This window comes from Stegostoma tigrinum, chromosome 16, assembly GCF_030684315.1.
Source record: "Stegostoma tigrinum isolate sSteTig4 chromosome 16, sSteTig4.hap1, whole genome shotgun sequence".
Lineage (NCBI taxonomy): Eukaryota > Metazoa > Chordata > Chondrichthyes > Orectolobiformes > Stegostomatidae > Stegostoma > Stegostoma tigrinum.
This window is the reverse complement of record NC_081369.1, coordinates 45,156,192-45,171,760: the sequence shown is the minus strand read 5'-3', so window position 1 is coordinate 45,171,760 and position 15,569 is coordinate 45,156,192. Positions and strand designations below refer to the sequence as shown.

General features: G+C 39.7%; 1 protein-coding gene across 3 annotated transcripts in view; it reads right to left on the bottom strand.

Annotated features, from left to right (window-relative positions):
• vps9d1 (VPS9 domain containing 1) overlaps positions 1–15,569 on the bottom strand; it is a 151,458-nt gene that overhangs the window by 111,726 nt on the left and 24,163 nt on the right. For all 3 annotated transcript variants that reach the window (XR_009446807.1, XM_048546935.2, XM_048546936.2), the window contains exons 9-10: positions 12,945–13,030; positions 7,937–8,514 (exon numbers count right to left, since the gene is read on the bottom strand). Coding sequence is in view for 2 of the 3 variants with exons in the window: in XM_048546935.2 (XP_048402892.1) it covers positions 7,937–8,514; positions 12,945–13,030 (664 nt within the window). In the remaining variant the exon portion in view is untranslated. The remainder of the gene's footprint in view (positions 1–7,936; positions 8,515–12,944; positions 13,031–15,569) is intronic.

The window sequence follows — 15,569 nt, the reverse complement described above, 5'->3', positions numbered from 1 at the left end:
CTACCACCTCTGACTCCAGGAACAAGTTCCTTCCACTATCCCTGATCAGCACTACTCTCAATCTGGCCATTCTCTTGTTCCTCACATAAATACAGAATGCCTTGGGGTTTCTTTAATTCTCTCCGCCAAGGCTTTTTTATGCCCCCTTCTAGCTCTCCTAAGTCCGTTCTTCAGTTCCTTCGTGGCTACCTTGTAATCCTCCAGAGGCTTGTCTGATCCTTGCTTCCTCAACCTTAAGTAAGCTTCCTTCTTCCTCCTGACTAGATGTTCCACATGTCTTGTCATCCAAGGTTCCTTCACCTTACCATCCTTTCCTTGCCTCAGTAGAATAAACATATCCAATACTCGTAGCAAGTGCTCCCTAAACAACCTCCACATTTCTGCTGTGCATTTCCTTGAGAACATCTGTTCCCAGTTTATGCTCTGCAGTTCCTACCTTATAGCATTGTAACTCCCCCTCCCCCAATTAAATACTTTCCCATTCCGTCTGTTCCTAGCCCTCTCCATGGCTATAGTAAAGGTTAGAGAGTTGTGATCACTATCACAAAAATGCTCTCCCACCAAGAGATCTGACACCTGATCCGGTTCATTGCCAACACCAAATACAATAGGCCAAATGGAGGGGAGGCCATATCTACATGTTGATTCAGAAATCCTTACTGGACACATCCGACAAAATCTGTTCCATTATGTGCACTTAGGAGGTTCCAATTGATATTATGATATTAGGGAAGTTGAAGTCACCCACTACAACAACCCTGTTACTTCTGCATCTTTTCAAAATCTGCCTCCCAATCTGTTCCTCTGTGTCCACCTTGCTATGGGCGGGGGGGTTCAATAGAAAACTCCTAATAAGGTGACTGCTCCTGTCCTGTTTCTTCCACCCATACTGACTCAGCAGACAAGCACTCCTTACTCCCTCTCTGTATCTGTGATGCCATTCTTGATTAGCAATGCCACTCCCTCACCTCTTTTACCTCCCTCCCTATTTCTTTTGAACCATCTAAATCCCAGAACATCCAACAATCATTCCTGCCCCTGTGATATCCAAGTCTCGGTAATGCCCATAACTTCACAGCTCCAAGTACTGATCCATCCAAGTTCATCACCCTTATTCTTGACACTTCTTGCATTAAAATTGACACACTTCAACCCGTCACACGAACAACTGTCCTATCAACTGTTTGTCCTTCCTCACAGACTGTCTGCATGTTGTATTTGCCTGTACACCATGCTCTGATTCCCTTTCCCTCGCTCTCCACGATCACTCTCTCAAACACACACACACACACACACACACACACCCCCCGTTGCCCCCTTACACAAAGACGTGCGCACGCTCTTCCGCCTCTCTCAAATATGCGCGCACACACACACGTGTAAATCTATGAGGGGAAAATTTGCATTTGCAGATATATTCGATCTTGTTCAAAAAGCACACAATTTGTAGACACAGTCAGTCAAGGGGACATTGTATAAATTCCTGCTTTGGAAATAAAATCACAAACACAGACTGATTCTAAACAAGGCCTCACACCTAAAATGCATTGTCTGACCAGAGATGTCACCTCTTGTATACACTAATAAAGCCTTTAGTTAAATCGTGGCAGTAACTTCAGAGAAATTCAGGGATTTGCATTTTAATCAATTAAAACCTACATCTCCTTTCTAACTGATTAAAGATTTAACAGGAGGGAGTCAGCCAGCCATTTTAGGTTTATTCAATACATTTGCATCAGTTGTATGCTCCTTTGATTTCTTACTTAAAAATTCTGTGACTTGATACCTCCTCTCTCACTAACACCTGAAGAAGGAGAAGCAGAGCGAAAGCTAGTGTTTTTTTAATAAACCTGTTGGACTACAACCTGGTGTTTTGTGATTTTTTTTAACCTTGAATTATGATAGTTTGGATGGTGTAGCTTTCCAGAATCCCTTTTAAAACAACCAGTAACATTCAGTTTATGGTTGGACGCATCCAGGAAAATACCTTTTTAACCAGTGCATCCAGTACTTCTGGAGCTCCTGCCACCTTTTCTGCAAAACCGAAAAACTGGTTTCTTGCTTTTTCTTCTCTGAACAGGATTTCTATATTCCTCTCTTTGTCTGTGGCTGCTTTCTCTTAGTTATGTATTGATGGTCTAATTGTCAATCCCCTCCAGCTCCTTTGTGGGTTGTAGATTCTCCTAGTGCCTGTCTGCCACACAGATTCTTTCTTAACTTTTCTTGATAGAACTGCATCCAGGTCAAGTGTAGCCTAGTTGCATGCACCAGCAGTTTTTGGCAAATGGATGCAAACACTTGAAAGTCCCCTTCACTCATTCTTAAAAATGGAGTCCACAGGTCACTTTAAGAAATTACATCTTTTCCTTATTATACTGCTTCCGGATCAAAAGTCATCACACTATCAGCATCTAATGGTAATTTCAATGGTTTAATGACACTTATGAAGACCTATAAATGGAATTCTAATGGATGTATAAATATTTGTTTATAAATATGACAGTTTTTAGAACAACATTCATTTCTATGAATTTTTTTGTGCACATTTTCTTTTTCTTTGATGGGATTTAGGTGTTGCAGGCAAAAGCCAGTATTTGTTGACCTTGTCTAACTGTCCATTTATGGAGTAGCTTGTCATGCCGTTCCAGAGGGGAAATAAGAGTTAACCACATTGCTCTAGGTCTGGAGTCACATGTGAGCCAGACCATACGAAAATCAGTAGATTTTGTTCATTAAAGAACTTTACTGAAGTGAACTAGATAGGTTTTAATAATAATCAATAGTCGTTGTGACGTTGGTTTGTATTTCATCATTGCTTGGGATTTCAGATTCAAAAGTAGAGATAATGTATTTTTGGTTTTAATTCTGTGGAAAGCACTTTTTTTAAAGTAAGAAAGTGATCCTTTTTTGAACAAGGAGTTCAAAGCAGCCTTTTCACGAAAGCATGTAACATAAGCTACATGATCAGCAAGCAACATGAGGAATTAACTGAAGGGCATGCGAAATTGAACTTTAATAACATAAAGACAGATGCCAAAATGAGGTTTTGGTTAAGAAGAAGATTCATGCCAGCAGAAGGACGTTTGATTTTGTGGAAGTCTCTAAGACTGTCAGAGCTGAAGTCTTAAATTGTTTTGGGAATTCAAGTAGACAATGGATTTTTTAATGCTCAATTCAGAAAGTCAGTGTATTACTGAATGTTAGTACACCTGAGGAAGAGACAGTAATTAAGAGAACCACATCTGGTGAATGTGCAGCAAGTCCAAAGGAAATGTTTGCAACCTGGTCAGTTTAACAAAAAAATCTGAATTAAGGCAGGAGTGATACTACACTGGGATTGGGTCTCTATAAAGAATATTGCTGGGAGAAAGGGTTAAATCTTTCATTTTGTTAAGTCTTGTCCTGGCCCAACTTGTCCTGCTTGTTTTGTTTCTCTTTTCTGTAATAAACTTATGCCCTTTTGTTTGGCAGCTTCATGTGAATATGCTCAGTGACAAACACCATAGTAACCAAACTGAAAACATAAAATCTACTGTCAATTGAACCAAGTTCCATTCTGGAATCGGACCTGTCCAGTATCACCATCAGCTGAAATGAGAACATTTGGTCACCATTGTTGAGACTAACTTCATATTTCAAATGAATTAATTTTTGCCTTAATGGGATTTGAACCAGAGTCCCCAATGCATTAGTCTGAGCTTGAGGTTATTAGTCTAGTAGTATCACTACTTCAGCACATTACTACAATATTGCTGCCTCTGCACAGGTAACTATTTGCATTCTGCTTTTAACATAGAAAATCTTTCCAAGGCACAAGGATCATTGTATGCTTCAATTAAATGAAAACTTCACAGATTCCAGAGGAAAAGGCTACTAGTTAAGCTCAAAGCATTACAGTAGGTTAAATGTACAATGGGAAGTGGGCTGTAGTCAGAGCATTACGGCACTGTATTGTTTCACAATTTGGCTCAATAATATGATCAAAAGCAGAGATTCAAATACATAATCTAGGCACTCCAAGCAGTACCTCACCATGAAAACTGTTGTCTTTAATGAGGCATTAAAACTAAAGCCCATCTGCATTTTCAGTTCACTATACGTGGCTTCACAGCATTATTTAAATAAAATCAGGGAAATGACATTTGTGTGCAATATTTGTCCTTCATCAGCCTCACTAAAATAGATTGGCCATTTATCTCCTAAATCTTTGTGAGACATCATTCATAAATTAGGTATGAAAAGCTTTAAACCATTCCAAGATTTCCCTATTTTCGTTCTTTACACGAGCAACTTGAATTCTGAAACTTATACTGCGAATCATGCATTAAATATATATATTAACATTGATCAGTGTAGCGTAATACTTTAGGAAGAATAAAACAGGCAGCATAAATATTAAATGTCGTTAAAGTAGTTAATGATTTAGCCAGAAGAAAATTAGAGTTTCTAACAGATTCAGTGCACATCATGTGCAAGCATGAAGCAGAAAACAAAATGCGCTGTATAAGCAAAACAGCAGGCTACAAGCAGTGTGAAGTCATATTCAATTTGCATACAATCCTGCAACCAGATTACTCTGCAGACCATGCCTGAGCTGATTATATCAGACATTTAATCCCTTGCCAATTCAAAGAATAGTCATGAGGTTGATCCATCAAATCTGAGGATCAAGCTATGAAAAAAAGATGCACAACATTGGCTTTTACAGCTGAGGAGGAAGGTAACTGACAGGTGACTTTAGAGTGATACCAAGATTGTAAACGGTACAGAGAAACGAAAATCTAGATGTTTACTTTAAACTTACCAATAGAGAAGAAAAGCAGGTTCAATCAATTTAAAAGGCAAATTTCGAGTCATATTACAGTATTCTTCATACATAACTATGATCAACTGGACTGTACTGGATGTATCAGAGATAATGGGAACTGCAGATGCTGGAGAATTCCAAGATAATAAAATGTGAGGCTGGATGAACACAGCAGGCCAAGCAGCATCTCAGGAGCACAAAAGCTAATAAAATGTGAGGCTGGATGAACACAGCAGGCCAAGCAGCATCTCAGGAGCACAAAAGCTGATAAGCTTTTGTGCTCCTGAGATGCTGCTTGGCCTGCTGTGTTCATCCAGCCTCACATTTTATTATCTTGTACTGGATGTAGTACTGCAAGTGCAGATCTTTTGGAATTATTTGAAAAACGACAAAGAAATGGGGGAGGAATACCTGTAAAGTCATCTGAATGCCCTTCTTCCAGATTTATATTGTAAAATACGGCTCAGACATTCGGGTGTCTGGATAGTCTGAGGTCAGATTCCTAACCAGAGAATAATCATCAGGGGCCCTCAGGACACCAAATGCAGTGATTCAGTGGGATCCATATGAAAAGTGTGAATTTGACAGTCAAAACTCAAGCTATAGTTGAGCAGTATTGACTGACTTACTTGGATTTTTACCTCAGAAATATTCAACAGGTTAAAACATGTCTAACTCCCAGGTACCCATAAAGCTGACCCTTGAATCGCTCTTGGATCCCCCAACTTTTGCCCAACTCACTTAACCTCACCATCTGACTCACGACTCAACCAAACAACTCACTCCCCCAACATGACTTTACTATTCCCGATCTGAGAACCCCTCCCGAACTGACTCGATGCACTGGCCTCTCTACTCACTTGTCATCCAAGCCCATTAACCTCATTCACATTCATTCATTACCTCACTGAAAACATGTTTAAAGGCCCCAAAGCTTCTCAATGTGTTAATAAATAAATACTTGGCAGAGCATAGCTAATGCCATAAAAGGTAGACACAGTTTGACTTCGCCAAAAGACCCATGACTATGGAGGACTTTGGTTTAAAATGTGTTCTAAATTTCTGAAGAGGCCAACACTAGGAATCTAGGTCAGAACTGCATAACATGGTCATCGCGCAAAAACGTAGGAATGGAATGACAGAGATAGTGGGAACTGCAGACGCTGGAGAATCTGAGATAACAAGATGTAGAGCTGGATGAACAAAGCAGGCCAAGCAGCATTACAGGCGGTGGAAGGCTTGGAATTACAATTGACAGTGGTTGCCTCCCCACAGACAATTCAACGGTAATTTTTTCTTGGAATTTTATTTCAACCCTGATCCTTAAAGCATAGTGACATCTAGTGGCTTGTTTTGTTTCTCAATTCATTTATAAGGTTTGAGTGTTTCCTCAGAACATTCATTCATTTTGTATCTGACAGAAATACCATCCTCAAACCTCGTTTTTAATTTACACATCCACATTAAAAAATAAGTTATTTCTTAAACCCTATTCCTCCTGATTAAAATAAAATTTTACTTTAAAGTAAAGAAAATACATTTGCTTTCTAAATAATGTTTTAATTCCACGCACGACTTTTGAACTTTCAGCACAAAGTCAAAGATTAGAATATGTTTATATTGAGTTTATCCAACACATTTCAAATTCTCTTATTGTCACACTTCCTAATGTGTCAATGTACCACACATGTCCCTATAATACTGAAAAATAAGACTCGTTAACTTGAAAATCTTACCTCCCTTGCATGATTTGAAACAAACTTACATTCATCTAGATTACAAGAAATATGTCTAGTACCTTTAGTAGAACTGATCAGGAAGACATGAAACTATCAGGTCCCTAAAAAAATGCACGTGGAATTGTATTTGCAATTTTACCTACCTTAGTTATTACCCGAGAACACATTGTGAGAAGGGAGCATGCAGGTGATTTCTGACTAATTCAGTTAATGAAGGTTACAAGCATAACAAGGTGGCAACTACATCAGGTGTAGAGGTGTCCGGAAAATTCAATAACACAAAAGAAAGAGGAAACGAGGAATTAATAAGAAACAAAAACAAAGAGAGAAAAGGACTGAAGGGATAAGAATACAAAGCAACCATATTGTATTTACTTACGCACCTTTCCCAACTTCGGAATAGCATAAAGTGCCTCTGAATAAAATAAAAACACATTTTAAGGGAAGTGGTGCCTGTAAATAGGCTCAGCAGGCAAATTTACACAGCAGGGTCTCAAAACTCAAAATGGGACCAGATTAAGTTTTTGTTGGTTGACGGATAATAGAAGCCCACTGCTCATCTCCAAATCACACCTTTATGGACACCTGAGGGGGAAAATGGGCTCTCAGTTTCTTGATCCATTATAAAGGTAGCATCTCTGACATCAGATTACGTATTGTCAGCTCTCAAGTGAAGCTTGAATTTGTGAAAGTGGGCCTTGACAGTAAATGGAGGAGTAGTGGGCAAGGGTACAGGTGGGTAACAACCTTGGCACAGGATAGAAGTGTCTCAGCACAATGGGGTGGAGGGCAATTGATCAGTATAAATCAGGACACAGTGGAAAGGCAGAAAAGTTAGGAATAAATGTGAGTCTAATTTTAACTGGGGATGAGCCCCTTTGACCTGTCCATTCTCCCTGAACTGACTTGTCCCCTCCTTAACTCCCCACCTACACTAGCCTTTACTGGCTCCATCCCTGCCTGTCTAACCTGTCTGTCTCCTCTCCACCTATCTTCTCCTCTATCCATCTTCTATCTGCCTCCCCCCACTCCCGATTTATTTCAGACCCCCTTCCCCTCCCCCATTTCTGAAGAAGGGCCAAGGCCCGAAACGTCAGCTTTCCTGCTCCTCTGATGCTGCTTGGTCTGCTGTGTTCATCCAGCTCTACTCCCTTTTATCTCCATTTTGGCATAATGTACATGTTCCAACTAAACTGTAGATTATGAAACTGATATAAGTCTTGCACATTGTATCAGTGAGAATTCAAAAATCTATGCTAGTGTTACCTTGTGCAAGAATTCACAGCAACTTTCCCTATTTTGACCAGCAAATGTCTTCTTCTCACAGCTTTTACTGGTATTACAGAATAATTACATCTAATCAAATTTGTGAAGGGAATCAGTACATTACCTATTGAATTATGTACATCTGTTACAATACTCTTCAGGAGATTTTGCAATGAAACATCTTCCATTTGATGAAGATGATAAGTGTTTGTCACCTGCATCAGGCTATCTGTAATGCTTCCCGGTTGTTCCTCAAACTTCATCACATAATGTTCCAAGTCTTCAAAAGGACTGTCTTTATCAGCCATCGAATTTGGCACAACAGTCGTAGGTGAGTTAAGTTGTTGACTTGTAATATGTTGTGTCAGTCCACTCTGATCTCTAACATCTGAATTTGCATTTTGATGTTCAGTGAATGCAAATGAGCTAACTGAGGAACTATGTCTTAATCCACCATTATTTATTTTATTATGATCTTGAACAGATGCCAAACAGCATGCGCTTTTGGAAGACTTTAACCTGCTTCCTCTGTTGAGTGAAGCCGTCACATTCTGCGAAACAGATGAATACGATCCGGTGCCCGCATCAAGTTCATTGACACTGGCCAGGTCTAAAAAGTGTTTATTCACAATCGGATAAAGCTTGTTGTAGATCTTGCACTGCAGTTTCTTCAGGAGTTGGGAGATTGGATATTCTGAGCAACTAGGGAATGAAACAGATTAATCAAAAACAAAATTAATTCACAACTGATGAGTACAAGGAGAAATATATACCATCCTAAGTTCAGTCTTTCACTGCCTAGATCTCACCTTACAAAATCCTGAACTTTGATGATTCTTCAGATAATGCAAAACTCTTCAAATTTACATGAGAAACAATTATTACAGCTTTGAATTAAGTCACATTTGACTTCAAAATCTTATAGGGGTTTATAAAGTCATGAGGGACATGAATAGGTTGAATAGCCAAGGTCTTTTCCACAGGGTAGGAGAGTCTAAAGTTAAAGGTAATAGGATTAAGGTGAGAAGGAAAAGATATAAAAGGGACCGAAACAGCAACATTTTCACACAGAGCGGGGTCTTCGTATGGAATGAACTGCCAGAGGAAGTGGTGGAGGCTGGTACACTTGTAACATTTTAATAGTCATCTGGATGGGGTACAAGAGTAGGAAGGGCTTCGACGGATATGGGCCAAATGCTGGCAAATAGGACTAGATTAATTTAGGATATCTGGTCGGCATGGAGGAATTGGACCGAAGAGTCTGTTTCCATGCTGTACATCTCTCTGACACTTTGACTCCACATGAATCACATGAATGGAAATGGAATCTGATTTTTAGTCATCCATCCACATAATTTTCCAAGTCCATTAGCTCCTTCAATAATTATTAATGTTAAGTTTACAAACACTGCTATATAAGTTGTGGAGCTGATGTATAATGTCTCAATATATCTTAAAGTTGTTTAGATTTCTCAGAACTGTCTGTTAGTTGAAGTAACGCAACAGAGTCCAAAAGCAGTAAATTCTGTGGTACTATTGTTTACTAAAATGTATTTGAGTGAACAAATCTGAATCAACGAATATTCCCCTGTCGTCACAGATAAACAGATAGACAAATATGGCTCATCCTCAACCTTAAAAGAAATCAGTGTTTGCATCAACATATGACAATATACTTGTAAATGACAAGAGTCACATAACTTTCAAGAAATTGTTCTCTATGCTGAGCAGAATTGTTGATCTGTAACATTTTGTGCCAGTCCACTCTGATCTCTAACATCTGAATTTGCACTTTGATGTTCAGTGAATGCAAATGAGCTAAGAGGAACTATGTCTTAATCCACCATTAGCAAGGATCATTTTCCTCAAATTTGGAGGTTGTTCCAAAATTTAAAAATTGGATGTTAGCAAATTATAAGTTTATCTCTGGGTAAAGCTAGTTCTTAGCAATCTTCAGTCAAATTTCAAAATGAATAACTAGCATTTGCAAACAAAGTAGGAACACTTATGCAAAATTACAGCACCTTAGGCCACGGTGACATCACTATGCAAACACCTTTGGAAAACATAAAGGAGCTTGTAGACGAAAGCAATAAATCCCTCCATCAATTAGTTTCTAGCAAAATATTTGGGAATTTTGTTCAGGAAGTATCAAACATTTAAGTAGTTCATTTTGGAGTATTGCTTATATACACATGAAAAGTCGTTAATTTTATTTGAACACTACCGATGCCTACAGAGGTTTAGATATACATGTGCATTAAAATCCAATTCTTATTAAATGAGTTAGCAAGCAAATTGTTTACAAGGCTGCTACATTCAAAGGGAGAAATTTCATTTGGGATCCTATTTCTGATCAGCACTGTGTGACTTCTACTTGTAAGCATGTACGTATATGTAGGAGTTAAAGATAAAGGTGGGCTTGCCACTAATCACATTTATAATTGAACAGTTTGCTGTTAAGGCAAGATACCAGAGACTGTCAGAATCCGAGTAAGAGCCAAAGGCAGGATGGTAGCGATTTGAAAAATATACAATTTTTAAATTGTACACATCTTGAGATGTCTAAAAATGTTGATATTGTAGAATTATTATTTCATTCTACTGGACAGGGTAGCTGAAAGATTTATAAAAGACACTGGCATTGAGTCATGATGCTTACTTAGGTAGGCAGTGTACACACAATAGGCTGATTGGTCTCCTTCTGCACCCTAACACTTTTAAGATACCATGGGACTTGTTTAGCTCAACTTGGTTGGATGGCTGGTTTGTGATGCAGAACCTGTTCATTTCCCACACTGGGTAAGCATACCATAAATAACTCTCCTTCTTAACCTCGCCCCTTGTCTGAGGTGTGGTGACCCTCAGGTTAAACCGCCGGCAATTGTCTCTCCCTAATATGACAGCAGCCCTACAGTCTGGTAGGTCTATGGCAACATTACTTTTATATCTTTTAAACAGAGTTACTGAGGGTCACATAATTTCAGAAATCTTCTATATTGGTGACTCACTAGCACATTATTTGCTTCCCAATTAAAAAAAATTCTTCTTTGATAGAAGATGTGATAGTTCTGAAATTAGAACATGCGACCCTCAGAAGCTTGTTAGTATTTGCAACTACACAGAAGAAAATATAGTTTGAAAAATATCATGGTACAAATGGAATAATATTTTTCAGGTAGTGCAATACTTTCATGTTTCTCCCTACTTTCTTAATGCGTCAGTTCATTCTGGGGTTCAGTTTTACCAACTCGATGAGAGAAGACATTAAACTAATGTAAAATACTGCAGATGCTGAAGATCTGAAATAAAAATAGAACATAATAGAGAGGAATTCAGCAGAGCCTCAGAACATCTGTCGAGACAGAAACAGAGTTTGTGTTTCAAGTTCAATGAAAGTCATTCTGAACTGGAAATGTTAAGTCTGTTTCTCTTGCTACAGGTGCTGCCTGACCTGCTGAGTTTCTCCAGCACTTTGTTTTTATTCCAATAAAATTCTTCAGACATTAAGTTGTTCTGCTTTTACATAATTTCCTGCTGTTGCTATCATCCGGAGTACTCCTATGCTTATTTGGATGGCAAGAAAGAGAAGATAAAGAAAGATGTCTGGGAATAAACAGAAAAAGAAATCCAAACATTTTAAATGCACCTGATAGATAAGAAGATTTCTGCAGCATGCTGGCTCAAAATTTGTGGGTTGTAATAAAGTCATGAAAATCAATTTGAAGAAAGAATTGTTATAAATCCACCATGCAACAGAAGAAATTTTGAGAAAAATAAATTAGTAAATGCTTGCAGGCACTTGCAGGACAACAGTGAGCTCTTGTGGTACTCTATCTAGTGGTCTGCCTGTGAACAGAGCAAGACAAAAAGTGAATTGGCATGAGGTATGATCAACCAATTTGAGGTTAACACTGTCTTGCTATATTGCAACAGGTTGACTGAAAGTGTGAAATTATACGTACAGACTGGAAGGCTGCACGAGAGAAGATCAAGCATGAACATCAATGCTAAATTATGGGGGCCTAAATGATTACAGAGTGCTTCAAATAATCTAGTCTTTGATTTGATTTATTAGTGTCACATGTAGAGTGAAAAGTGTTGTCTTACGTGCTGTACCAGGGTGACAGAACAGAATGCAGGATACAATGTTTCAGCTGCCAAGTGGGTGCAGAGAGAGATCAACATTAACATTAATATTAATACTAGAGAGGTCCATTCAAAAGTCTGATAACAGTGGGGAAGAAGCTGTTTTTGAATCTGTTCATATGCATATTCAAACTTGTATATCTTCTGCCTGATGGAAGAGGGTGGAAGACAGAATTATCAGGTGGAAGCAGTCTTTGATTATGTTGGTTACATTCCCAATGCAGTGGGAAATATAGATGAAGTCAATGAATGGGGGGAAAAAAAACAGAAGTTGCTAGAAAAGCTCAGCAGGTCTGGCAGCATCTGTGAAGAAAAAAACCAGAGTTAATGTTTCACTTCTGGTGACCCTTCCTCAGAAAGGAAGAAGTTCTGAGGATCACTGGACCTGAAACGTTAATTCTGATTTTTTTCGTCACACCTACTGCTGCCACACTTACCGAGCTTTTCCAGCAACTTCTGTTTTTGTTCCTGATTTACAGCATCTGCAGTTCTTTCGGTTTTCCATGAATAGGAGGCTGGTTTAGATGAAGGACTGTGCTGTGTTCACAAATGCCTGTAGTTTCTTTTGGTCTTGGGTACAGCAGTTGCCATTCTATACTGTGATGCATCCTCAAATAGGATGCTTTCTATGCTGCATCTATAAAAATTTGTAAGAGGCTTTATAGACTTGCTGAATTTCCTCAGCCTCCCGAGGATGTAAAGGCGTTGCCGTGCTTTCTTGACTGTAGTGTCAACCTGGGTGGTTCAGGGCAGATTGTGGGTGATCGTCACTCCCAGGAATTTGACGCTTTCCACTATCTCTACCTCAGCATCATTACTGGCAGTAATCTTGCAGTTACAGGCTAGATATAATAAGAAGTTTTAACTGTTCTTCATCTACTGCAGTTAATTCGAGAAAAATTGACTAGCTAGAAGAACTGCCATAATTGCAACATCTTCACAAGAATTCTATCAACTCAACCCCTTCTGCATAAAATCTTTACCTCAATATTTGGGATAAAAGGCCAGCTACCAAAACATGGTCATTGGGTTGTGATCTTAACTTCATTTTCCATTGTTTGGGCCATTCCTACAGAAAAATGATTTAAAGTATAATTATTGCAGGTTTTGGAAAGCTTTTCAATTGCTGTTGGCATTCAATTATGGTTAAAAATATCTTTACAACAATATAAATATAAACTGCTGTCTGTTAAACTATACAATCCTTGATTAAAGGTTAAGCACAAAGCTTGCTTCTTTTAAAACTCTGTTGTGTATACAGATTCTGTACAGAATAACGTATACTATTATAAAATTTAAAACTGAATAAAATTGGTATAGGAGAACTGTGTCTATACACAAAGGCATATTGTACTTCAATGTTTTTACAACAAATTTTGCAGCTGTAAAATGTATAAAGTTGCATTCAGCATTACCATTACAAGTAGTTCAACGGGTTATTGGGGTGAACCGACTGAATAACATAAAAGGGCTCTGTGGCACAGTAGTTTACTATAGACATGTGGAGACGGTTTAAGGAACAGTTGTTGGGAGTGATGAGTAAATATGTCCCTCTGAGACAGGCAAGAAGGGGTAAGATTAAGGAACCTTGGATGACGAGAGCGGTGGAGCTTCTAGTGAAAAGGAAGAAGGTAGCTTACATAAGGTGGAGGAAGCTAGGGTCAAGTTCAGCTAGAGAGGATTACATGCAGGCAAGGAAGGAGCTCAAAAATGGTCTGAGGAGAGCCAGGAGGGGGCACGAGAAAGGCTTGGCAGAAGGAATCCGGGAAAACACAAAGGCATTTTACACTTACGTGAGGAATAAGAGAATGGTCAAAGAAAGAGTAGGGCCGATCAGGGATAGCATAGGGAACTTGTGTGTGGAGCCTGAGGAGGTAGGGGAAGCCCTAAATGAGATTTTTGCTTCTGTCTTTACGAAAGAAACCAACTTTGTAGTGAATGAAACCTTTGAAGAGCAGGTGTGCATGCTGGAATGGATAGAGATAGACGAAGCTGATGTGCTGAAAATTTTGTCAAACATTAAGATTGACAAGTCGCCAGGCCCGGATCAGATTTGTCCTCGGCTGCTTTGGGAAGCGAGAAATGCAATTGCTTCGCCACTTGCGAAGATCTTTGCATCCTCGCTCTCCACTGGAGTCGTACCTGAGGACTGGAGAGAGGTAAATGTAATTCCTCTCTTCAAGAAAGGAAATAGGGAAATCCCCGGCAATTATAGACCGGTAAGTCTCACGTCTGTCGTCTGCAAGGTGTTAGAAAGGATTCTGAGGGATAAGATTTATGACCATCTGGAAGAGCATGGCTTGATCAAATACAGTCAACACGGCTTTGTGAGGGGTAGGTCATGCCTTACAAACCTTATCGAGTTTTTTGAGGATGTGACTAGAAAGGTTGATGAGGGTCGAGCTGTGGATGTGGTGTATATGGACTTCAGTAAGGCATTTGATCAGGTTCCCCATGGTAGGCTCATTCAGAAGGTCAGGAGGAATGGGATACAGGGGAACTTAGCTGCTTGGATACAGAATTGGCTGGCCAACAGAAGACAGCGAGTGGTAGTAGAAGGAAAATATTCTGCCTGGAAGTCAGTGGTGAGTGGAGTTCCACAGGGCTCTGTCCTTGGGCCTCTACTGTTTGTAATTTTTATTAATGACTTGGACGAGGGAATTGAAGGATGGGTCAGCAAGTTTGCAGACGACACAAAGGTCGGAGGTGTCGTTGACAGTGTAGAGGGCTGTTGTAGGCTGCAGCGGGACATTGACAGGATGCAGAGATGGGCTGAGAGGTGGCAGATGGAGTTCAACCTGGATAAATGCGAGGTGATGCATTTTGGAAGGTCGAATTTGAAAGCTGAGTACAGGATTAAGGATAGGATTCTTGGCAGCGTGGAGGAACAGAGGGATCTTGGTGTGCAGATACATAGATCACTTAAAATGGCCACCCAAGTGGACAGGGTTGTTAAGAAAGCATATGGTGTTTTGGCTTTCATTAACAGGGGGATTGAGTTTAAGAGTCGTGAGATCTTGTTGCAGCTCTATAAAACTTTGGTTAGACCGCACTTGGAATACTGCGTCCAGTTCTGGGCGCCCTATTACAGGAAAGATGTGGATGCTTTGGAGAGGGTTCAGAGGAGGTTTACCAGGATGCTGCCTGGACTGGAGGGTTTATCTTATGAAGAGAGGTTGACTGAGCTCGGTTTCTTTTCATTGGAGAAAAGGAGGAGGAGAGGGGACCTAATTGAGGTATATAAGATAATGAGAGGCATAGATAGAGTTGATAGCCAGAGACTATTTCCCAGGGCAGAAATGGCTAGCACGAGGGGTCATAGTTTTAAGCTGGTTGGTGGAAAGTATCGAGGGGATGTCAGAGGCAGGTTCTTTACGCAGAGAGTTGTGAGAGCATGGAATGCGTTGCCAGCAGCAGTTGTGGAAGCAAGGTCATTGGGGTCATTTAAGAGACTGCTGGACATGTATATGGTCACAGAAATTTGAGGGTGCATACATGAGGATCAATGGTCGGCACAACATTGTGGGCTGAAGGGCCTGTTCTGTGCTGTACTGTTCTATGTTCTATTGTCCCTACCTCTGAGGCAGGAGGCCAGTTCCAAGTGTTAC